Source organism: Mauremys mutica, chromosome 12 (assembly GCF_020497125.1).
Source record: "Mauremys mutica isolate MM-2020 ecotype Southern chromosome 12, ASM2049712v1, whole genome shotgun sequence".
NCBI classification, from domain to species: Eukaryota; Metazoa; Chordata; order Testudines; family Geoemydidae; genus Mauremys; species Mauremys mutica.
The window spans coordinates 22,483,097-22,509,235 of record NC_059083.1 but is presented as its reverse complement, the minus strand read 5'-3'; the positions used below and the strand labels follow the sequence as shown (position 1 = coordinate 22,509,235).

Here is a 26,139-nt window from a genome sequence, read left to right as displayed (position 1 = left end):
AACGCTGTCCTTGGGAGCCAAAAACTCTTACCGCTTCGTAGGTGAAACTGTGTTATATTGAACTTGCTCTGATCCACTGGAGTGCGCAGCCCCTCCCCCGCAACCCGGAGCACTGCTTTACCGCGTTATATCCAATTCTGTGTTATATCGGGTGGTGTCATAGCGAGGTAGCGGTGTATATTTAAAATACTGATTTTAAAGTCAATAACATAACTTTTTTGACTCAATCTGTGATTATTTTTTTAAATATGTGCCAAGGGGGATTTTTTGTATTGATTTTCATAAAGCAACAAATATTCTAAAGCACAAAAAAAAACACTCAACAAAAATGTACAGCTTGTATATGTTCTCATAATTAAGCAATTATGCAGTTTTACAGCTAATCAAAGCTACAAGACCAGAAAATCATAGGTGCGGGAAGTAGGGGTGTATGGGGGGGATGCAATGTCCCCAGGTTTTATGGGGGCTCCACTGCTGGTCCCAGGGCTCCAATCTTGGCCCTGCACCTGGGGCTCCACTCCTGCCCACCACTAACTGTGCCCCCAGCCTCAGTCCCTTTACTCCTGTCTGTGCCCGTCCCTTCTGGAGATACAGCCCCTGCTCCCAGCCCCAGCTCTGAGGGGAGGGCGTGAACAGAGGTAAAGGGGGCACGAGATAAAAAATTTTGGGGCACTTTCACTGGCTTTCAGCACCCTCACTGTAAAAACTGTTCAAGTGCCACTGCAGACAACACAAAACCAGACAATACCATACACACCTAACACATTAGGGTGGGGGTTACACTGACTTTTGAATACTGGGTTTGGCAGTGCTGCTGCTCTTCTGTTTTTGAAAGGCACAAACAAATTTCAGTTTTCTGCACTAATTCATCCAATCTACACAAACCAGTGTATTGCCCCTATTAATTTAATTCATCAAAGTGCTGTAGTTCTTTGGCAATAAGGGTCTGAAGGAAATGTCAGACACTCAAGGTGAATGAAAATTGATCTTTAAAAAATGATTTAAAAAAAATTAAATCAGAGGCTTTTCTTTCACTTGGACTTTGTAATTTAAATTAAATACTGGTTTGTAATTCAGATTAAAATTATGACAACTGATGCTAAGGCATATATATATATATATATATATATATATAAATATATATATATATATATATAAATATATATATATATATATATATAAATATATATATATATATATATATATATATAACATTCAAGCAGTATATGTTTGCTTCAAAAGTTTTAAAGAAAATCAGATCAATAAAGTGGTGGCAGTCACTGGCTAAGCACCTGGAAGCAGAATTTATTGAAGGGCTCACCCAGCTTTTGACAGCAATAGCCTCTTCTGCAGGTACAGAGAAAATATTTTATTCATTTCAAGGTACCCAACTAGCTGAATTCAATGACTCGTCCATTCAAAGTTGAGAAACCAGTTGGGAGTTGAAAAATCAGGAAAGTTTGTTTTTCCTGCTGAAATTGTCATTAAAAACAAGGTGTGAGAGGATGAGATCTACTAGCTCTAAAATCTTGAAGAACATGGTGACCAGAAACAATCAGTTCACTAACTACAGATAATTGTTCCTTTTTCTAACAAATCAGATTTGAATGCAAAACATGTTTTAGTAAAGTATTTTTCTCTTCCCTATCCTGTTGTCCAGATCAAGTTACAGTGAAGATGAAGCTTCTTTCATTCTGTCCTAGCTCTGCAGTGAGCATCTCTCTGCCTGATTTCATCATTTTCTTCATTATTTATCACATTCACAAGCTGGAATCAGGTAGGAATCCCACTGGTCCTGCTGCTGCTTGTAGGATTTGTTTCATGGTGGTGATTTATAAATCATGCCTATTCCACTCCTTTGAACAAAATTGAAAAAAACCCAAACCAAACCCAAAGAACCCCCCCCTCCAAAAAAAACACCCAAACCCACCCTACAACAAATTTCAGATTGGCAGTTTTCACGGAGTGTGGGGACAGACTAGGCCCAGCATCCCCTGCTTCCTGTGATTCACCATAATTCTCAGTCAACCAGCCAGTGAAACAGAGGGTTTCTTTAGATGACAGGAACACAGTCCACAACAGGTCTTGCTGGTACAGACAACAGGAACCCCTTTAGTTAGGTCCCTCTGGGGCCCCCAGTGAGGCCACAGCCCTGTTGGCAGGGCCGTCCTTAGGATTTATGGTGCCCTAGGCGAGATTATTAAACTGGTGCCCCTGAGCCTAATCTGCTCTTAGCAACACAAATATAAGCTTACAGTATTGGAAAACTTGCCACATTCACGTTATTAAAACCAGTTTAACTTAATTAAGCACACTGTAATGCTGATGCACTAGCACTAAAGAAATAGCCCTATAGAAAAAATTCTGATTTGACAGAATGATGCAAATAATATAATTTTTTTAATTTGTCAAAATTTTATTGGAAATTTATATGAAGAGGTATTGAAACAAAGATTTGTTTTTAATTAAAAGCAATCTTTCTGGCTTTTTTGGCTGCAAAATCAGTTTAATAAGCTGGGTTTCCAAACAGTGGGAAAATATAACCCTAGTTTTACTGCTAGGTAAAGCACAAAGTGACCAAAATGAAGTCAGCACAGAATCATCTCATCTAGATTAAGGTAGCACAGAAATGTTACAGAAGTCCTATTGTGCCTTATTTTTGTTTGGAAAGACATTGGCACTAGCAGCACATTCACATGATAAAATACATGATAAATCACTGTCTCTAAAGTTCCATCAAAAACTGACATTTTCACAGCTCTAGCATGATCTGCTATACAGATTCTTCACAAGGAAGTGTCCCTGGCCTTTTTAACTCATATTAACTATGTATTTACTTTATGAAAGTTGGAGAAAACATTGTGAAAATGTAAAACATTGGCTGCCCAACTTCTGGGCTGGCAAAAGCTATACTGACTCACAGGAAAAAAAAAAAAAAAGCAGGAGAATCTTAGTACAACATATGGTCAGTCTATAGCAGGGGTCGGCAACCTTTCAGAAGTGGTGTGCCAAGTTCACTGTAATTTAAGGTTTCTTGTGCCAGTAATACATTTTAATGTTTGTAGAAGGTCTCTCTCTATGTCTATATTATATAAATATTGTTATTATCTGAGGTCCTGCTCAGGCCACTACCAGCTGAGTAAATGAAACCCCAGACCGGCAGCGGGCTGAGCGGGACTGGTGGCTGGAACCCTAGACAAGGATCCCAGGCCCTGCTCAGCCCGCTGCTGGTCTGGGGTTCTGACTACCAACTCCTGCCACCCAGGATCCCGGCCGCCAACCCCCCTCAGCCTGCTATCAGCCTGGGATTCTGCTCACCCAGGCTGGCAGGAGGCAGAGTGGGGCCGGCGGCTGGGCTCCTGATTGGCAAGGGGCCGGCAGCCAGAACCCCAGAGTAGCAGTAGGCTGAGTGCTGCCGGCACCCCAGACTGGCAGCAGACTGAGCCACTCAACCCCCCAGCCCGCTGCCGGCTGAATGAATGGAACCCCAGGCTGACAGCAGGTTGAGTGGTTCAGCCGGCCTGCTCAGCCTGCTGCCAGCCTGGGGTTCCTTGGGGTTCCCCAGGCCAGCAGCAGGTGCTGAGTGGGGCCGGTGGCTGGTATCCCAGCTGGCAATAGGGCAGCAGCCGGAACCCCAGAGCAGTGATGGGCTGAGCCGCTAAGCCTGCCGCTGCGTACCATCAAAAATCAGCTCACCTGCCACCTTTGGCGCGTGTGCCGTATGTTGCCGACTCCTGCTTTATACACTAGTAAGGAGATGAGCATATTACAGTTGTTGGAGGGCTCTTATCAGGAGTAACAGGCTATAGGAAAGTCAGTCAACATTTTTTGTTTCTCTGATGAAAACTGGCCCACTCTGAGCCTCAAACCAAAACTGTCACTAATAATTGTCAACAACTTAATTTTCTGTTTTTGGCTAAGATATTAATTAAAAAAAAATATTGAAATTGGATTCAGGATTGTTAGCAAGAATTTTTGGCAAACAAAGTTGTTAAATGACAATCTAAATGGCAACACAGCACTGCTTTCATGCTTGGCTCACCCCCCAGCCTGCTGGTCCAACAGCTGCAGTAGACCCCAAAATCCACCTCTTGGGGTGCAGAGTGGCAACAGCAGCAGCAAACCCTCAGGTCTAATCACACGCCAATGGGCACCACCACCAGCCTTACGGACCATGGTGAAGTTAGCCCAGCATCTGATCTCAGGGACAGGTCACCCATGGAGCCACAGCAGCTAATCCTGCCCAGTGCAGCTCCCCCCGGATGAGATGGATCGCTGGCAGCTGCCAGCCCAGGGGAGAGGCGCTCCCCAGCTAGGGTGACCAGATCCAGTTGTCCTGATTTTATAGGGCCAGTCCCGATATTTGGGGCTTTGTCTTATATAGGCACCAATTACCCCCACCTAGAGTGACCAGACAGCAAGTGTGAAAAATCAGGACAGGGGGTGGGGGGTAAAAGGAGCCTATATAAGAAAAAGACCCCAAAATTAGGACTGGCCCTATAAAATAGGGATATCTGCTCACCCTACCCCAATCCCCTGTCCTGATTTTTCACACATCTGGCTAACCCCAGCCCAGCCCTGTGTGACATTCCAATCCTGGCTCACTGCCCAGGAAGTGAGTTACTTTCACTGTCATTCCTCAGCAGGCAGCCAGCCTCCTTCCCCCACCTACCCCCCAGCACCTCACCCAACCCAGCCCTGACGGAGGGGAGGGAGGAGAGAGAGAGGGATGCTCCTGGGGAGGAGGGAGAAAGGAGGGGGTGCTCCATGGGGCAGGGGTGGAGAAGAATGGATGTTATGGGGGACAAGGATACTGGTTCCAGAGCCGCAGAGCCTGCCTCACCTCACTTCAGCCAGGGGGAAAGAGTCACACTCACAGGTGAGCTCCTTCCCCAACCCCTACCCCCTCCCCTTCCCAGAGACCCCAGCAGCCCATCCCCTCCCTCAGACTGTGCTGCATTCGGCTCTCTCTAGGACCCAGCAGCCTGCTCTTACATGCTCCACTGCTTCCCGTCTGTCCTGGCTCCCAGCAGAGTGGTGCCCTAGGCGGCTGCCTATTCTGCCTATGCCTAAGGACGGCCCTGCCTGTTAGGAAGCCCCAGCCCCGTTGGGGCACCCCTCTCCATTTCCCAGCCAGCTCCAAACTGAAACTTCCTCCAGCCTCTCACTCTGCCTCCCCCCAGCTCCTTCCCCAGCCTTTGTGTCCTTTGTCCAGTGTCCTGGGCAGAGGAAGGAGAAAAAATTTTGTTCTTAACCTCTGAGGACAGGACAAGAAGCAATGGGCTTAAATTGCAGCAAGGGAGGTTTAGGTTGGATATTAGGAAAAAATTCCTAACTGTAAGGGTGGTTAAGCACTGGAATAAATTGCCTAGGGAGGTTGTGGAATCTCCATCACTGGAGATTTTTAAGAGCTGGTTAGACAAACTCCTGTCAGGGATGATCTAGATGGTGCTGGTTCTGCCATGAGTGCAGGGGGCTGGACTTGATGACCTCTCGAGGTCCCTTCCAGATCTATGATTCTATGTAAGGTATCAGTGGAAAAGGCTTGATTTGCTAAATATGATAAGCTTGTTTATAGTCTGTATCATCTTTGTATGGTGAGATATAAATATATGCGGTATATTGTGTGTCAAACTTGTGCTGTGCATTTGGGTGATACCCCCAGACAGACTGGCATCAGCACTATCCAGCCTGCTGTAGAATGAACCATTGAAAGAAGCAGGGGCGGCTCCAGACCCCAGCACGCCAAGCGCGTGCTTGGGGCGGCATGCCACGGGGGGGCGCTCTGGTGGTCGCTGGGAGGGCGGCAGGAGGCTCTGATGGACCTCCCGCAGGCGTGTCTGCGGAGGGTCCGCTCGTCCCGCGCAGCTTCGGTGGCCGCACGGGACCAGCGCACCCTCCGCAGACACGCCTGTGGGAGATCCACCGGAGCCGCGGGACCAGCGACTGGCAGAGCGCCTCCCGCGGCATGCCGCCCTGCTTGGGGCAGCGAAATGTCTAGAGCTGCCCCTGGAGAGAAGCCAGGAGCTATGAGTCAGCAGGACATGTAGACAAGTATCAGGGGGTAGCCGTGTTAGTCTGTATCCACAAAAACAAGGAGGAGTCCAGTTGCACTTTAAAGACTAACAGATTTATTTGGTATCAGAGGGGTAGCCGTGTTAGTCTGGATCTGTAAAAGCAACAAAGAATCCTGTGGCACCTTATAGACTAACAGACGTTTTGTAGCATGAGCTTTCGTGGGTGAATACCCACTTCTTCGGATGCAAGATTTATTTGGGAAAGCTTATGTCCAAAATAAATCTTAGTCTTTAAGGTGCCACTGGACTCCTTGTTGTTCTTCAGGACATGTAGGGACGTCGACTTCTACTAGTGCCAGTGGGTGCTTGACCCTCCCCCCTGCCCCTGCCCCCGCCCTGACTCCACCCCTTCCCTGCCCCCTCCCTCCCCCATTCCAACCCCTCCCCAAAGTCCCCCCAACCCTGCTTCCTCCCTCCCATTCCAACTCCTTCCCCAAATCCCCGCCCCAGACCCGCCTCTTCCCTGCCTCCTCCCCTGAGCATGCCACGTTCCCACTCCTCCCTCCCAGCGCTTGCTACAGCTGGTTGGCTGCGGCGCTGGGAGGTAGGCAGAGGAGGAGGTGTTGTGGGGCGGGGAGTTTGGCTGCCAATGAGTGCTAATTTTTTTCTGTGGGTGCTCCAGCCCTGGATCACCCACAGAGTCAGCTCCTATGGGGACATGCCGATGGACAGGGGACTCCAAGTACCTTTTCATGCCCATGTGCTGTGAGTTTTGTTTGAGACAAAGGATGTACGTGCCACATGGCAAAGGATATAAAAAGACACCTGCATCTTCTCCATTTTGTCTGCAGTCCTGCTTCTTACTTCTGGAGTAACTTCCCTACAAACTGAAGCTTTCAACAAAGGACTGATAGACCCATCCAAGCTTTGGATGTGTTCCAGAGGGACTTTGCAAGCTAGCAAATTCACCAATTCTGCTAAGAACCTGATATGTCGATTCTGAAGTGTCTCTCTCTTTGTATATATGTGTATATATATGAAAGTATCTGACTGCTTTGACCATTTAGCAACTCTCTTCTTTTTAGTTCCTTTTCTTTTCTAATAAAACCTTTAGATTTAGATACTAAAGGACTGGTTGGCAGCATGGTATTTTGGGTAAGATTCAAACTAGTATTGATCTGGTAATGTGTCTGGTCCTTTGGAGAATTAAAAGAACATATTGTAAAGTGAATAGAGTTTTTAAGTAACTTCTCACTGTACTGAACCTATTCGCTGATTGGGAGCCAGAGACTGGAATGCAGTAAAGTGGGGCTGTGTGATTTCTTGATAACCAGTGTGGGGGATCAGGAGCACGGTTTGTGACTGGTTGGTGAATCTAACTGTAGTGTAAACCACCAGTTTTGGGAGAATCTTCTCTCCTTTTTGCAGCCTTCCCTGACCTTTGCATTTCCATTGTTTGGCTGCCCTATGTACCTTGGGTCATGCTGAGCCTCCTACTTCACATGCTTGCATCCTCTGTGACCCAGTCCTTTCTCAAACACCAAGACAACCTGGCCTAAAGCTGAAGTGATTTGGGGTCAGTGGGGCCAAGGCAAGTGAGTCCCAGAGTTGAAGACCCTTGTACTGAAAATGTCCTGGCAGTGACCTTGTCTCACTAAAAACAGGTTGTCATAAACAGACAGTTAAGGGTTAATGCCTCTTTTACCTGTAAAGGGTTAAGAAGTTCACCTAGCCTAGCTGACACCTGACCAGAGGAACCAATGGGGGAACAAGATGTTTCAAAAGGAAGGAGGGAGTTTTCCTTTGTTTAGTCAGTTTCAGTTTCAGCCGAGTGAGAAAGATCAAGGAACCAGCCTCTTATCAGAGTAGTACGTTTTAGAAAGGGATAAATAGGTTTATGTTTATTTTCTTTGTAACTTGTCTTGGTGCCATTAAGGGAATTATCAAATTGGGTATTCTTGTGTGTATTAAGATTTTTGCCCAGGGGAACATCCTGTGTTTTCTATCTGTTGTCTGTGAGGTCAGCTGTATGCTGTCTCCCAGAGGTTTTTTTTTCTTTTACCTTTCTTTTTTTTTAATTAAAAGCCTTCTTTTTGAGAACCGGATTGATTTTTCCTTGTTTTAAGATCCAAGGGATTTGGATCAGTGTCCACCAGGGAATTGGTGGAGGAGTCTCTCAAGGCTACCCAAGGAGGGGAAGGTTTTTTGGGGGGAAAGGGAGTGATCCAGGTACTCAGTTCAGGATGGTGGCAGCGAAACCAGATCTATGCTGGTAGTTAAGCTTAGAAGTGTCCATGCAGGTCCTCACATCTGTACCCTAAAGTTCAGAGTGGGGTTGAGACCTATGACATGGTGGCAGAGGTGGGATTTTAAATGCACCTAGCCAGATTTTTTTTCCCTGCTTTGAGATGCTGGAGAAGCAGTGAAGGAGAGATACCCTGAAGGCAAACAGATAATGGTTTTTCTAACAAGGCTTTGTTAGAAAGGATTTCCAGCTGGGCTTAGCTGGAGGGTAATTAACAGTTTGCAAAAGACAAGTGACAAACCAGTTTTTCTTGTTTCTTTCTCATTCTGAAGAGACCAGTTACATTCACAAAGTTACAAGCTGGTTTTTTTCCTCTCAAAGATAGCTCAGGCAGAGCAGGGGAAAATGTCAAGGAAAGAAAAAAAAGCTATGCAACAGGGCCTAGAATTTGCTAAACTCCAGGCTGAGGAGAGCCAAAAGGAACCTGACAGACAGATGGCCAGAGATGAGGCTGCCCACAAAAGAGCTATGAAGGAGAAAGAAAAAGAAAGAGAAAGAGAAGAGAAAGCCAAAGAGGCTGACCACCAGAGGGCTATGGAGATCCAGAGGGAGGCCCAGAAGCAGGCACTGGAGTTAGCAAGGGCTAAGCAGGATTTACCAGCCAAACCTAACAACCCTTCTCTAGGTACTGCTTTCCATCCCAGAAAATTCCCACCTACAAGGCAGGTGATGATACTGAGGCCTTCTTAGAAAATTTTGAAAGGGCCTGCCATGGGTACAGCATCTCTACAGACCAGTACATGATAGAGCTGAGGCCACAGCTCAGTGGACCCTTAGCAGAGGTGGCAGCTGAAATGCCTAAGGAACACATGAACGATTATAAACTTTTTCAAAACAAGACCAGAATCACAATGGGGCTAACACCTGAGCATACCCGTCGGCGGTTCAGAGCCCTAAGGTGGAAACCAGATGTGTCCTTTACCCGACACGCCTGCCACATTGGAAAGAATTGGGATGCCTGGATATCAGGAGCAAGTGCCAGACACTGAGAAATCTGGATGGTGGCAGCAAAACCAGATCTAAGCTGGTAGTTAAGCTTAGAGGTGTTTACGCAGCTCCCCCACATCTGTACCCTAAAGTTTAGAGTGGGGAAGGAACCTTGACAGAAGGTTTTTGGGGGGAAAGGGAGTGATCCAGGTACTCAAAAATTCTGGATGGTGGCAGCAAAACCAGATCTAAGCTAGTAATTAAGCTTAGAAGTGTCCATGCCGGTCCCCACATCTGTACCCTAAAGTTCAGAGTGGGGGTGAGACCTATGACACAGGTGGAGGGGGGCAAAGGAGGAGAACTCAAGAACCTCAGCAGATCTCAATGAAAATTGTGTCCTCATACGAGGTGAGAGGTGGTGGTCTCCAAAGAAGCTGGGTCCCAAAACATTAGGGTGAAATTCTAGGTGATCTCTGTTGACTTCAATGGAGTCAGGATTTCATCTTTTCACCCTTCTCATATTAAAACCAATGCTGAGGATCACATCAAAAATATAGTGAAGGCTGGAATAGATCACAGAGCTCAGGTATACAGTGTATATACTCAGGTCACCCTGTCCGGTCACAGGGCACTGAAATGGCTCTGTGGCATGTCAAATTAATATAAGGGGAGTTATCAGTGACACCTATACCTGAGCTGGCCTGTCACTTTTTTAAATTAAACTCTCCCCTCCCCCGCTTTCAGTTGTTTGTTATTGTGCCAAATGTTCAATGTTCAGGCTGGAAATTTGATTGCCAGGAGTCTGCCCTGTGCTGAATTTTTGGAAAGTTTAAACCTATTGAACCCTCTGAGCTGCTTCTCTTTTTGCTTTGGTGTATTTCACAGCCCAGTTCAGCGTGAATGGTCCTGGTCACCCTGTCACTGCCAGGATGGGTGAGGCCACTGTATTACCCTGTCACCTGTCCCCCAGAATGAGCGCTGAGAACATGGAGGTGAGATGGTTCCGATCTCATTTCCTTTCGTTTGTGCACCTGTATCAGCATGGGAAGGATCAATACGGGAACCAGATGCCAGACTATCGTGGAAGGACAGAGCTTTTGAAACCTGGCATCATGGATGGGAATGTTTCCTTGCAGATTCTTAATATCAGACGCTCAGATGAAGGACAATACAACTGTTTTGTTCAAGACGGTTCTTTTTATGAAGAAGCCCCATTGGAACTGAAGATAGCAGGTCAGCTGCTCTTGTCTGTATTATCTTAGTTGGGCTGCAGTTTTTGTTCTTTTCTACTACAACAACTGTGACTAGCAACTTGTGAATTATTTTAGAGTAACACAGTGTGACTAGATTTCAGCATGCGACCATGTTCATACACTTTGGAAAATATGCTGAAAACTTTCCCAACGTTTTATTAAAGACATTCTCGGAATGGTCAAGAGATTTCCTTGCCCAAAAGATGTTTTTGGCTGACTTCAAAAGGAGGGAGAGAAAGGAGGGAAAAGACATCTAAACAAATATGGGCCTGGTTTACACAAGAAAAGTAGGTCAGCTTAACTATGTCTCTCAGGGGTGTGAAAAATATAGACCCCATGACTGACAAAACTAAGCTGACCTAAGTCCCCATGCAGGCAGGGCTGGGTCAACAGAAGAATTCTTCTGTCAACCCAGCTACTGCCTCTGAGAGACATGTATTACCTATGACACCAGGAAAAGTCCTCTGTTGGTGTAAGTAGTGTCTGCTGCAGCCTTTCAAGTGTGGACAGCCTGTGGTCTTCCAATTTCTCTGCAGTCATTCTGATGCGTGGCTAAGGTGGCACTGTCAGGTTTATAGGCCTTCTGATGTGGTCACTACTGGTAGTTAGTTGGGGTACAGTCAAAATCAGTTGAAGCTTTCTGATTGGCTGAAGCCACGTAAAGATGGTGGTGCGGGAGGGAGACATTATGTATTTACCGCTAGCAGATGAATCCGAGCGTTTGTCCCCTGCTGCTCTGATACAGGAACCATGGAGCTAGTTAGATTTATTTATTTATTTAAAAATAGAACAAACAAAATGTCTATCCAATATACTAAAAACTGGCTTTCTGAAAAATTCATATCCCACTAGGTATTTAAATGAAGTGGCCAGATTTCCAAATTTGTTCAGTGCTCCATTGCTCTTGGGTGGAGAGGATGATATCTCTTGCTTATTTAAAATAATTTCACTCAATATTTATTCACATCTTTCCTGTGTCCATGGGTATTGGGAATTCAGAAATTCCAGTGTTCATTTCTCCCTTCTACGTGATCAAGTGATCTCCAGTGGGAGTAAGGGATCCACAATCTCTCACTCATCCTTTTAGCTGTTAAGTTACCCCATTGATTTATCACACCTGTATGTAATTTTCTTCTAGCTTTGGGCTCCAATCCTGTCATCTCTGTGGAGAGCCACCAGGATGGAGGGATCCGAGTGGTTTGTCAATCGGCTGGGTGGTACCCAGAGCCCAAGGTGCTATGGAGAGATCGCCGTGGGCAAGAATTACCATCTCTGTCTGAAGCAAAATCCCTAGGGGATAGTGGCCTGTTTGAAACAGAAAATTCTATTATTATAAAAGAACATTCAAACCAGAACCTGTCCTGTTGGATCAGGAACACCTTTCTCAATCAAGAAAAGGAATCAACAGTTTATATAGCAGGTCAGTTACCAGCTAAACCCACACGCTTAAATTACCTTCATCAGAAACAAAACAAAACAAAGAACTGAAGCATCTGTTGTGCATATTTTACAACTACATAAAAACAAAGAAGTTCAGAAACTGGTACCTTAACAGGTCACAACTCAGGCAATCTGCCTTAATTTTGAAGATTCAGAGTTATTAGAGTTTTGGGTTTCATGTAAATTTAATCTTAACTCAGATACTCCTGAAACTCTTACTTAAAAAAAAGAGTGTGATTTTTTAGAAGAAATGCAAAGAATCCTGTGGCACCTTATAGACTAACAGACGTTTTGCAGCAAGAGCTTTCGTGGTTGAATACCCACTTCGTCGGTCGAAGTGCATCCGAAAGCTCATGCTGCAAAACGTCACCCATGAAAGCTCATGCTGCAAAACATCTGTTAGTCTATAAGGTGCCACAGGATTCTTTGCTGCTTTTACAGAACCAGACTAACACGGCTACCCCTCTGATACTTTAGAAGAAATATTCACCAAACCTTGAAAGATTTTTTTCCTAAAAACTTAACTTCACCACAGTGATTTTGTGAATTTTTACTCTATGGTTTGTTTGCTACCTTTTCAATAAGTGAAATGTCACCAAATGATGTGAGCTTGTTTCCGTTGACATTCAGTGGGAGTTGTGCTCATAACTCACTTTGCCTTTGTTTACATACAAAAGCTGCACTGATTATCTACTGAGTTATTGATGAAACCCCTTGTCTGAATGCGCTTATTTCAGTTTCAGAGTGTCCTATGTATTTTTAGCTTAAGTCAGTTCCTTACTGATTTGTACTAAATGGAGAAAGGACACTATTCAGATGATTTACAATTTAAAGTTTTGTCAACCAGTTTAGTTAAAATGAGGAAGTCCTGTTATGTGGTCAGCTGTGGAATCAGTGTAACAATGACTACATGAGCGTTACACCAGTTTCACTAAACCAGTGCACAAATCCTGTGTGGAAAAGGCCTTAGGCATGTTTGAACTGCCCACCCTGGCTAGATGATTTAAATGCTGTAAACACAAGAACGGCAAAAGAAGATGAATCAATTTTCAGCACTTAATGTTTGGATTAATTGCGATTATAATTCATTGAAATAATTGAGGAAATTATTAGTGACTCACTAAAATACTCTTGCAATTTCTGAATGTTGCTGAACAGTGAGGAGCAAATTGTTTATTGCCATAACTCCACTGAAGTCAATGCGGTTTTGTGAGCAGAGAATTTGCCCCTGAACTCAATGAAGCTCTGAATACTATGAATCAAACCAGGCCTGGTCATTCACAGGATAATCAGTGCTAAAGCTGTGTTGGTTGGAGTAATTTTTACAATCAGGTTTTGGTCTTTTGTGTAGCATAGAGGGGGTCATGTTTTCACTCTTATCTCACATACGTCCTGCTGGGGACTATTTACGTAGTTACGTGCAATAGAGGAAAAATTAGTGTTGTCCCTACTTCCAAACTAATGCAAATCCTGTGGGGTTTATTTTTCAGATTTCTTTTTCCCTAGGGTGAATCCATGGATGGTGGCTCTGAGTGTGATTCTCCTGGTTTTGTTTGGTTTCATTGGCCTCACTGTTTATCTATTTAAAATAAAAGGTAAATGTCACGGGGGAAAATGTTAGCGAAATTAACAAGAATTTTCTTCTAATAAATGAAAAAAGAGAAGAATGAAATTTTACACTGCGCCAAGCAGGGGAAGCACCAACCTGCACTGTGCTCCCCTCAGCAGCACAGGGAAGGAAATGTTACTAAGGTTTCCATTTGCTCCAGGAGGCAGTGATCTGCACCAGCCCTTTACAGGCACAGAATATTTCTCCCCCAGAACTGCCTCAGTTAAGCTGAATGGAGCATTTGGGGAAGGGGTGGAGGGAAGACTGATCCAAAACCTTCTCCGCTCCTCACTCTTTTCTCACCACTTCCCACCCAGCTGTGCAGTTATTCCCTCCTCAGTCCCCATGGATTTTGGGAATTAGTTAGTGTCTCTTTCCCTCCTATGATAAGTAAATATTTTGTACAGAGTTGAGTCCCCATAACGACTGTGTGTGATTTTATTTTGGGAGCAGTTGTCTGTGATTTCATTTACTGTTAAAAAGAAATTGAAATGAGACAAAGCCTGGCAAATTTCACCCCAATAGGTAATATTAAAAAATATACACAGTAGAAACGAGGCATGAGCTCTGAGCCTGAACCTGAGTTCTGAAAATGGTGAGGAACAATAAGTCAGAGATGGAGAAGGGAAAACTTTTTCTCCTGATGTTGAGAATATGAAACTCATCAAAGGCTCATGAATTGTATAATCACTGGGCAACTTTCACAAAATGCAGACAACTGTATAACCAAGGCAAAAATGCTCCTAATAAGAATTTATATTTATTTCTGTTTATTTTTAATGGAAGGGGATATAGAAATCTGTAAGTGTCATGCTCTTTCCTCCAACAAGGAAAACTTTTGTACAAATTTGTCTCCTCATAAGGGTATTTCTTTGTTTATGAATTTTTTGGGAGGAGATTTTTAACCAGAAAAAGATGAAAGCCCAGATAGTGCATCACTAACATCAGTTAGAGCTTTGCCATTGACTTCAATGAGTATAGGATTAAGCACTGAATGCACAAGTCATATCGCTAAAAAATAATGCTGATAATTTGAGGGCCAGAAATTCCAGTCTGCACCCCCAGAGCTGCAAGCAAAGCCAATGGGAATGTGAGAGATAATACAAGGAAGCAGGACTGGGCTCTAATGGCCAGATTTTTAAATAGGTATATGGTCAGCTGTCACTGAAATCAGTGGGAGTTAGGCTCCTAAATGCCTTGAAAAATCAGACCTTAATTCCATAAGGAATTGAAAACTTTCAGAATTGTAAATCCTTGAAAATAGTCAGTTACTGTCGGACACTTAACTCTAGTGTGGCCACATGGTTAGTAAAACATGAATGAAATGTTTGGTATTTTGGAGCCAGGCATTCATATCATGAAAACACGCCTTTAAATCTCCATTAACGGAAAATATTCTTAAATAACTTGTATTTACATCTGTTTCTTTATTTCATTTCTTTAGGGAAACATCTTGGAGAAATCAGTAAGTTCAATTTTTCTCCACATAGAACCTTTTCCATGAAGTTGTTTGCTGTTTTATTATTTATGGTGATTATTATTAGAGAGAGATCAATTTGAAAATCACATGAATTATCAGTGATAACGTATTGATAATTAATCAGTATGTGGGTAAGAGGAAATCAGAAAGAAAATGTTCTTTGAAATGTATCTTCTCTGAGGGTGAAATCCACATGGTGTTGGAGGCACCATGACATGGGGGACCAGGAGGACTCTGTGCCCTCAACTGTCCTCTTGCCTTATCTGACAAGTAAATAATTTGGTCCAATGTGGATCTTGTGTGTAATTATATTTGAGGATGAGTTGTTTATTTTTTCATTTAATGTTAAAAAGAAATTGGGATGAAATGAAGCCTGATAAATTCCCCACTCCCTGCCCCACCGCGCTCCCAGTTATATAAAAAGTTATACACAATGTTCAACTTTCACAAAACTTAGACAACCGTATATCCAAGAGAAAAATGTTCCTAATGATAATTTATATTTATTTCTGGGATTTTTTTTTTAAGGAAAGGTGATACAGAAATCATTAAGTTTTGTGCCCTTTTCTCCAACAAGGAAAACTTTGTACAAATTTGTCTCCTCATGTTTTATTTTTTAAATGAGAAAAACATGAATGCCCTGATGCTGCACCACTACCATCGATTAGAGCTGTGCCTTGGATTTCAACGCATGTAGGATCCAACACTAAATGCACAAGTCACATCACTAACAGAACAATGTTGATAATTTTAGGGCCCAATATTACATTCCGTGCACATCGAACGCTCCCAGCAAAGTGAATGGGAACATGTAATATGCAAGGAAGCAGGAATGGGCTCTAAGGGCAGCTTTTTAAAGGTATTTGGACACCTAATGCCAATTGAAATCAGTGGGAGTTAGGAACCTAAATATCTTTAAAAACCTGGCCCTAATTCCCTAGGGAATTCAAAACTTTCAGAACTAAGTCCATGCAGATAATCAGTGATTTTTTGATACTTTACTCTAGTGTAGACACAAAATGAGCCCAAATGTCTACACCACAATTTTACAGACTTCAGCCCATGTCTTGTGAGCCTAGTTAGCTGACATGGATCAATTGGGGGTGTTCAGTTGCTGTGTAGCCATACCCTATGGCAGGGGTCCCCAACCCCCGGTCCGCGGCCCGGTATCGGACCGCGGCCTCTTACAAACCGGGCCGCGAACCGACGTGCCTGTGGGAGGTCTACCCGAGCCGCGGGACGAGCGCTCCCTCCGCAGTCATGCCTGTGGGCGGTCCAGCTGAGCCGCGCGACCAGCGAACTGTCCGCAGTCATGCCTGCGGCAGCTCAACTGGAGCCGGTGGACCTCCCGCAGGCACGCGCTCCCTCCGCAGGCCTGACCGGTCCCTGGTCCTGAAAAGGTTGGGGACCCCTGCCCTATGGGACTTTGCAGGTGCTCTGTGCCCTGCCTGTGGGTTGGAAAGAGACTCTTTTCCCCAGACCTCAGTAGTTTCCCTGCCTATAGCCTGGATCAATGGATTTGTGAGGGACAAGCTGCATGATGGGAGGTTGATTCCCTCCTAGAAGGGAAGCACTTAATTAGTGTGTGTTTGTTTCTGATTCTCTGTTACCTAGATGATCTTCAACGAGAACTTGGTAAGTGTTTCTGTTTCTCGAATGCAGCCTTTTCTGTGGTGTTGAAACTGTCTCTGGATCTATCGATCTCTCGCCCTTCTGCCAGGTGGAGTTGGCAGCAAGATGGGCTGGGTTCAATGTCAAGGGTTCCTCTTAGCAACACAAACCAGAAAACACTTGAGACCCCACCCAATAATCTGGGAAAATATAACTCTTGGGTCTCTTTAAGGCTTATAGCGGCACCACTGTACCACTGCAGCTGCCCTGCAATCGGGTCTCCCGTGTAGCTGCTGTGTGCTGACCTCCCACCAGCATAATTCAACCACCCCCAACGAGCGGCAGTAGCTACGTCGCTGGGAGAGTGTCTCCCACCAACATAGCACTGTCCACACTGGTGCTTTTGTCAGTGAAACGTATGTAAGTCAGGGATGTGCTTTTTTCACACCACGACTGACAAAAGTTTTGCTGACAAAAGTGCTGGTGTAGACACAGGTTAAGAGACAAAACTTCCACTCACCTGCCCTGAGTCTGGGTGTAACAAAAGAAAAACTTTATTACAAGGCAAAGGGACCCCAGCATTGGTTTGGGAAAACACCACGGCCATGATTCCAAAGCATGTAACCCTGAGCAACCCCCCACCCTACAGTACATTGGGCAATGTCCTTTGCCTCAGTTTCCCACCTTCCTGTGTGAAAACCACTCCCCTCTCCTGGCACTGAAGGCCACTCACAGTTGGTTGTTCTTAATCAGCCAAGACCCAGAGTTCAGAGGTGCCCTCACATGGCTTCACCTCCCATCCCTGAAAGGTGTGGGGGGGGGGCATTGAGCAATGCGTCCGCTGCTACCTCCACCACTGCAACTGGCTTGCTGCTGCTGCTGCTATCACTGTCACCGCTGGCCCTAGGTGCCGACAGCCCCGGAGCACCCACGGGGAAAAATTAGCAGGTGCTCTGCACCCACCCACAGCCAAGCTCCCCCTCCCCCCAGTGCATCTCTCCTACTGGCAGCCTCGCTGACCAACCCTTCCCCCTCCCTCCCACCAGCCACAAAATAGCTGTTTCATGGCACTCAGGATGCTCTGGGAAGGAGGAGGAGGAACTGAATTGTGGCATGCTTCGGGGGGGAGGTGGGGAAGAGGCAGGGTGGGGCTGGGGACTTCGGGAAGGCAGTGGAATGAGGTGGGACACGGACTTGGGGAAGGGGGTGGAATGGGGGGTGGAGCAGGGGTGACAAGAGGTGGGGGAGGGGCTTCGGGGAGGGGGTGTAATGGGGGCGGGGCCTGGGGTGCAGCAGGGGGTTGAGCACCCACTGGCTGGAGGGGAAGTCGGCATCTCTGCCACTGGCTGCTCACTGCCTCCCATCCCTGAAAAGGGGTGAGGGACATTGAGCGATGCCTCTGCTGCCTCTGGAACTGGCTCACTGTGGCTGCTGTCTCTGCTACCACTGGCTGATGCCTCTGCCGCTGGTTCTGCTGGTTTTTCTGGTGCTGTTACCTCTGCCACCGCTCAGCTCCACTGCTGTTCTCATGGCTGCTGCTGGACCCCCACTGCCACTTCTGCAATGGTGCGTTCTGAGGTTCCACAACCTACCCAGGGATTCCAGCAGGCCGTGGCTGCTGCTGCGTCTCCATGTTTTTCACTGCAGCCCTGTCCCTGCACTAGGTCTACGACCTGGCCCCTAGACCAGCTCATCAGTGGTTTCACCTCTTGCCATCACTGAACTGAAACAAGGGCTCTCCATGGGGTCTCATCAGCTCTGGCTTTAAACACGGGAGAGGGGAGGGGAAGGTCAAATGGTACCTAGGACTCTCGAAGGGGAATTCATAGCATCAGGCAGGGGACACCTGTCCCCACCCGCTCTGATTTTCACTGGGTTTTGGCATCTCTCTCCCCTGCTTAGCCAGGGAGCTTTAATTTAGGGTGTCACTGTGACATACCCAGGGTACAATCCAGACTAAGGGGTGGCTGTGTCACCCCCCACCCTGCAACCTGGGTGCCCCATACAATGCTCTGCCTCTGTAGCCTCCTACCTGGACGGCTCACAAACAGCCTCCACTGGGGCTGGATTCTGTAATTGATTTGCAGATTAAAACCAAGGCCTTAAACTGGCCTCAGAAGGGGACGGGGAGCCAGTGAAGGGGCTGGAACATGGGCCTGATGTGTCACTGTGGTCTAAGCCCTGGAGAAGGCCGACAGCTGCGTTAGGTACCAGCTGGAGCCTTCACACTCAGCTGTGGATTCAGTGATCTGCAGTAACCCAGCCTGGCGGTGGCAGAGGCTGGGATCACTGTAGCCAGACCCTTGCCCATAGGAAGATGCAGAGTTTTCTAGTGAGCTGGGATGTTTAGACACTGATGCTACCTGGTCAGCTAGGCCTAGTGAAGGATCACGTAGGACCCGAGTCTTTGCACATTTTGGTGAATGGGGGCTGTAGAAATTCAATGGAATGAAAGGAATCATAGATTATTAGAGTTGGAAGGGACCCTCAGGAGATCATCTAGTCCAACCCCCTGCTCAAAGCAGGACCAATTCTCAAATCCCTAAATGGCCCCCTCAAGGACTGAGCTCACAACTCTGGGTTTAGCAGGCCAATGCTCAAGCCACTGAGCTATCCCTCTCATCTAGTTCTTCAAAATGTGTCCCTGCTTCTGAATCACTTTGCTCTTGCCTGGGTTCAGTGTAAGCTGGCTGCTCTTCATCCCAGAGCCCTGATGTTGCTGCATTTGCTCAGCTGAGTTCTCATCCCTCTCTCTGTGTTTGGTTTCAGACTGGAGAAGAAACATCGTCTGCCCAGGTAACTACTGCTCCTATTGCATCGCTATCCAAAGCTCCCCTGCCCTAAAACTTCCCGTCCCTTTTTCTCATACAGTTAACGTTTTACACTAGCTCTTTGGGGCAGGGACAGCTCTGTACTAAGGTGAAAAGACTCAAAGGTTTGTGTGGCCAACGTTGTGATTTTTGGGTGCCTCAGGAGTTCTTTTGTGCACACTGGAAGCTCAGAGGGTTCTCAGTGAGATGCTGTTAGAGTCCCTGATGGGGCTGGAGGCTCGGGGGGAGGCGGGTTTGGACAAAGGGCTGGTCCAGGCCAGGTTAATGTCTAGGCTGCTCATTTCAATTTTCAGAAGCCCTAACAGGGCTGCATGTGCCCAGACAGCTGCTGCTGCTGCTGCTACTCTAACCGTGGCACAGGTACATGCAGGGCCGGCTTTATGCCAATTCAACCAATTCCCCTGAATCAGGCCCTGCCCCTAATAGGGCCCCGTGCCCGAGCCCCAGTTCGGCGTACAGGCAAGAGCCGGTGCACTGTACCGGGGTGGCCCAGCTTCCCCAGGGGGCAATTTAAAGGGCCTGGGGCTCCCAGCAGGGGCTGGAGCCCCAGGCCCTTTAAATTGCCACCAGAGCCCCACTGGTGGAGCCCTGGCGTAGGGCTGCGGGGCTCCGGGGGCTATATAAAGGGCTCAGGGCTCCCGTTGCTTCTACCACCCTGGTCCTTTAAATAACCACCGAAGCCACACCGCTTCCCCAGGGCTCCCTCGGCTATTTATAGGGCGGGGGCAGTGGAAGCAGGGGAGCCCCAGGCCTTTTAAATAGCCCCCCGGGCTGCTGCTGCTACCGCGGTGGAGGAGGGGGCACTCACCACACAGGGTGGGCTGTACCCCCTGTACCTGCACCCCCTGCCCACACCAGCCCCGCACCCCCTGCCCTGCCTGGAGCAGCCCCTGTCTGCAGCCAGCCCTGCACCCCCTGCCCGCACCAGTCCGTCTCTAGCCAGCCCCTGTCTCCAGGCAGCCCCACACCCCCTGCCCTGCCTCCAGCCCTGCTCCCCCTGCCCTGTCCGCACCAGCCCCACACCCCCTGTCCTGTCTCCAGCCAACCCCTGCCGCACCCCCCCTGCGGCCCTGCCTGAAGCCAGCCAGCCAGCCCACCCCACATCCCCCTGTCTCCAGCCAGTCCTGCACCCCTTGCCCTGCCTGCAGCCAGATCCTACTTCCAGCCAGCCCCTGGCCTGCCTCCAGCCAGCCCCATGTCCACTGGTGCCCTGCAGTTCCCAGGGCAGTAACCCTGCACACCTGCTTCAATGAGGGGGGCAGGGAGCAGCTGGGACCCACACATGTGCCCACCCTAGAGTGACCAGACAGCAAATCGGGATGAGGTGGGGGGGTAATAGAATCCTATGTAAGAAAAAGACCCCCAAATCAGGACTGTCCCTATAAAATCGGGACATCTGGTCACCCTAGCACACCCCCAGGGAGTGGCGGGGACCCACACATGTGAAACGGAGTTCATTTCTAGTTCAGGCCCAACTTTTTAAAAAAGAACTTCAGGCAGTGTTAACATACATCCGTATTTTCCCAGACACATCAGGCTTTTTGGTTCTTAAATCGCCATCTGGGAGGAAAATACGGACGTATAGTAACCCTATTGGTACAAAAATACATACTGTGGCAGAACTTGTTGCTAAGAAATGAAAGGCTTTTTTTGCATGTGTGTGGTTTTTTGTTTTTAGTCATCCCTGCTGGAGCCCCGTCAAAAATGTTCGAATTGGGCCCCATACTTCCTAAAGCCTGCCCTGGATACAAGGCAGGCAGCAGGGGTTAGCAATTCACTACACATAGACACCCAGAGAAACAGAGACCCCATCACACACTGACTGCAACCCCCCAAAACTCACGGCAGGATCCAAGCTGCATGAGAAGCCAGGGAAGCCAGTAAGGGCCCAGAGAGAGCCAGTGTGGGCTCTGGAATTCCTTGGAGAAGATGGGGCAGGAGAGGAGAGGCATGGGGAGGGATAAGGTTAGGGAGTGGGAGAGGAATACAGGGATGCCCAGGGGATTTCGGGAGTGGTCCCTGTGGGGAATGATTCTTCTTCCAGGGGGCCACAGCTGAGGTTGGCTAGTCAAGTCCAGGGAAGACTGTGAGGCCGTTCAGAGGGACCTTCCCCCCCCGCCCCCTTCCGCCCAAGCTGTGTGAAAGGGAAACATGGTGGGATATGAAGTTCACTGTTGATCAATGAACGTACCATGCAGGGAAAAAAATGAACTCATTCACATTACAGGGTTTGAAAATAAGTGCATCAGCAGCTCAGTAATGCAACCGGGAATTCACTGTGTTCAGCTTGACAAAACCCTCTGCTCACTGCGCAGCTCTGGAGAAAAGGTCAAACAAAATATGAGAATCCATATTAATAGGATGGTGAACAACATGGAGATATTATACAGCCATTAGGTAAATCAGTGGTTTGCATCATCTGGAGCACGGTGTTGGGTACTTCTCACCCCATCTCAGAAAGGGTAGAGAAGAAGAAAAGGGGGCTCAGAGAGAGGCAATGAGAATCAGCATGAGGAGAGACTGAAAAAACTGGGAATTTTTACCTTTAAGAGAGAGGAGCGAGAGGGGACATGATACAAATATATTGTACAAACCCCCTGAACAGAAGATGATTTAGGTTGAATTGTCAAACACTTGGTAGTTGGGAAATGCCAGGTTTCTGCCTTCCTGTACACCCTTAATTCTCATCCCTTGTGCCTCCATCCTGGGCAGTGAAAGAATGAGGCAAAATGGGGTCCTGAGGCAAAAACAGTGTGTGATCATGTAATTGGAGATTGTATCATAACACACACACGGGACACTGGCTAATGGTCCAGCCCCAGGGACACAATATGTTGCCAGAGAACACAACAGGAGGGTAGCGAGAGTGGAGAAAGGAGCTTTACAGGCAATAACAGGTACAGACACTGGGAACTGGTGGGAATAATTTCAGTTCTTCCAGCTCCTCGTGCAGCTCTGTCCTGTGGTCTTTGGAATCAGTGTGTGACGGGGCTGATACAGCATCGGGCTGAACCAATGGGTGTCTGTGCATATGTTAACATGTGTCTGTTGAGTTAGTCCGGTCTTTGTCAGCGTCAGACAGGAAGATGAACCGGGCTTTGGAAATTAACAAGACAGCAGAGGAATGTGAGCCCAAGAAATGGACACACGTTATTTGCATTTGCTCATTTTTGCACTACACCCCCCATGCTTGCCAGAGAGTTTTATTCATCTTTTGCTTGTGCTAAGAATCAGTGCACTAAGAGAGACATCTACGCCAGCCACCTACCCAACTCCTAAACTGAACGGCACAGACTGGCTGGGACAGGTTGGTCAGTGAAGGAGGTAGAATCCTGAGAAGTCGATCAGGGTCAGTAGACTGGGGAAGGGTAACACGGACATGAGTTTGGTGGTGGGGAGAGAAGACTGGACTTAAACACCCAGGCTCCTTTGGAAAATGGGGCCTAGGAACTCCGTGGATTTGGAAAATTGTACCCAAAGCCAACAAGTTCATGCTCATTCTCTATCTTTAATTAGGAAGGACGACCCCTGACTCCAGCAGACTGTCTGCATGGACAAAAACCTGCTACAGTCAACAACTTGGAAGGGAAAATATCAAATCTTCTCCTATGCCCCACCTGTCCTCGGGCCTTAATATCATATTCACAGGAGTCAAAAGAAAACCCTTTTCTCCCACTCAGGGCTGCCAACGAGTGGGAAGGGGGAGAGGCAAAAGGTGCAACTGCCCTGGGGCCTGGAGATTATTAAGTTCCCAGGGCCCCTGGCCACCATGGCTGTGGCCAGAGTCCCAGGCCCTTTACGTCACTGCCTGGGCCGCGGGCCGGTCAGCACTGCAGGGTTGGGTGAGGGAAACTATCCCTCAATTCTGTTTTTCTGAATTATTCTCAGTTCAGTCCTGCTCCCATCCCTTTCAAAATTCCTCTCCATGCCTCAGGCCTCCCATTGAATTCCAGGGGAGATTAGCTAGCGACATGAATGGCAGCCGGACCAGGTCTTTGGTAGCAGGCTGGCAATGTCACTTCAGAGTGTCAGAAGGGAAAGTCTAACTTATTATTAATAATTATAAAAGTGATAGAAATTCTGCTAAGGAAAAAAGAGTCTGTTAAAATTGTAGCCGCTGACAGAGAAATGCTCACACGTGTATTTGGGGATTGTGTGGGCTGTTCCTGCTCACAGCCCCCTCCCTGCCTAAGGCCCTGGGGGCCTGAGCCACAGGCTGTGGAACAGGAGCAAACTGAATTCTGGGTCTGTTAAATGCCCAGTAACTGAGGATTAACAATTCAGAGTTTGGAAACCGAGGAAATGATGTGTAAATGCTAAAATTCAGAGATTAGAGAGAGAGAGAGAAACAAAGATATTTCAAGTGACAAAATGGGGAGGTGAGGTAATAAAATATGCCCAGTGAGGAGAACCCTGGTGCTAGAGCACAGGGAGAGCCCAGGGGGAAAGTCATGAGAGTGCAAAGAGGGAGACACATCGGGATTGGGAAGGGCCCAGAAGACTGAGGGATGGGGCAGCGTTTGGAAGGGGCTGGAGGGCCGGCAGTGCCTGGCAGGAACAGGAGGGTGGGGAGAGCATCAGGCCGTCAGCTGAATGGGGCTGGTACGGAGGCTGTAGGAGTGGGAGCAGGTGGAAGGGCCTGGAGGTTTGGTGATGGTGGCTGCTTGGAGGGAACAGGCAGGTGAGTTGCTGTTTTCACCCTCACAGCAAACCTCTATAATCTTTCACGTCCTGCTGCCCTGGGCCTCCCCTGCCCCATCTCCTCCTCATCCAATATGGTTTTCTCCACCTCTGGGTTCCCTTCCTTCATGTCTCCATTCACTTCTCTGCTTGCTCTCCCTCCTTCCCCTCCCGCTCCTTCTCCCCCAACACTCCCCTTGCTCTCATATAGGCTGAGGGTGCAGCCTATGTGATGGCATCTGTTCTCCTCTCCCAGTGATGCTCTTTCTTATCTGGGAATATGGGGTTTAAGATGGGAAACGTCAGGGACCCCCAACGGCGGGTCAGTGAGCACTGAGGGGAGGGAGCTCATTTTCTCACCACTCTGTTGCCCCCTTCCCATCCTCCCGACATGTGGGTCTCTAGTCCCCTCCCTGGAGAGATGTGCGGCAGGACATGAAAGAGCCTGAGTCCCAGACCTGGCTCAAGTGACCCTTTTGCTGCAGGGCCCAGCTCTGCCAGGGGCGTGACTCTCCCCTGCACTGTGCTGAGATCTCAGAGCTGCTCCCCATTCAGAGCCGGGTAAATCCTGCAGGAAGGAGATTCAGAGTCACTCCCCAGCTGGGGAACATTCTGTCAGTGACACCACCTCCCCCAGGGCCGAGCTCTACCCCTAACTCTCTGATTGTCTCTCTCTCCAGCAAATGTGACTCTGGATCCAGACACGGCTCATCCCAAACTCGTCCTGTCTGAGGATCGGAAAAGTGTGAGATGGGGAGACACACGGCAGCAACTGCCCAACAACCCTGAGAGATTTGACTCTGATCTCTGTGTGCTGGGCTGTGAGGGATTCACCTCGGGGAGACATTGCTGGGAGGTGGAGGTGGGGGGTGGGCGATTCTGGGCTGTGGGGGTGGCCAGAGAGTCTGTGGGGAGGAAGGGACAGATCAGCCGTAGCCCTGAGGGGGGGATCTGGGCTGTGGGGTGGTGGGTGGGTCAGTTCCACGCTCTCACCTCCCCTGCGACCCCCCTGCCCCTGAGCCGGGCCCCCAGCAGGATCTGGGTTTGTCTGGACTGTGACCGGGGGCAGGTGACATTTATCGATGCTGGTGACGAGGCCCCGATCTTCACTTTCCCGCCGGGTTCCGTCCCTGGGGAGAAAATCCAACCCTGGCTCTGGGTGGGGGTAGGATCCCGGCTCAGCCTGTGTCCCTGAGACACACAGCAGAGGGGGAAACTGGAAATCAGCCTCTGTAGCCTCATGGACCCAAGTATGTATGATCTTGGAGGACTCCCATCTACCCAGCCCCTGCTCCCTCATCTCTATGGCTGCTGGAAGCTGCTCCCAGGAGGAGCAGAGGGGCCCTGAGGGGCAGAGGTGGGGGCTGGGCAGGGGGCAACACTAACAGCCAGGCAGGGCACAGGCAGGGGTGGGGGTGGCAGGGACACAGCATGAATCAATCGAGGGTTGGGGAGAAGCAGCAGCAGCCAGGAGCGTTTTGTACAGATCTGTGTCCTTAGATCTCACTGGGGGCTCCCAGCCCGGGATCAGCACGAGGGGAAGGGATAAGATCAGGGAAAGAAGAGAGCAGCCAAGGGGGATGATCTGTGACAGGGAGGAGAGACACAGGGAAATAAACGGGGATAGGAAGTGAGGCTAGAACAATAATGAATAGAAAAGGACAGTATGGAAGGAAAGGGAACGTGAGCGGGACAGGGAGATTTGTTACATGTTACTGAAAGTGAGACTGTAACTCATTAATTCCCTGTATTAATTCCGGGACGACTGTCCTGTTGTTGTGCCATTAAAAAAACTGTTCTCAGTGGTTGGGGAATCTCCTTTCCATGCTGTGGTTATTAAGGCTCCTTCTCGGCTCCATTTACTTACTACCTTTAGTTACTGACTGTAAATAAAACTTTACAAACGATTCTTTGTGTTTGTTCCACTTTACTGTCCCAGCTGCAGGTGCTGCTGGCAGAGTCCTGGGATTTGCTTCCTGACTTGGT

At 48.0% G+C, this 26,139-nt stretch overlaps 1 protein-coding gene across 1 annotated transcript in view; it reads left to right on the top strand.

The window, feature by feature from the left end:
* Positions 1–25,395, top strand: part of LOC123344889 (zinc finger protein RFP-like) — an 86,823-nt gene extending 61,428 nt beyond the window's left edge. Inside the window, exon 6 of the mRNA XM_044981383.1 lies at positions 24,834–25,395. Within this exon, the coding sequence (XP_044837318.1) occupies positions 24,834–25,348 (515 nt within the window). The 3' untranslated portion in view covers positions 25,349–25,395. The remainder of the gene's footprint in view (positions 1–24,833) is intronic.
* The last annotated feature ends 744 nt before the right edge of the window (positions 25,396–26,139 follow it).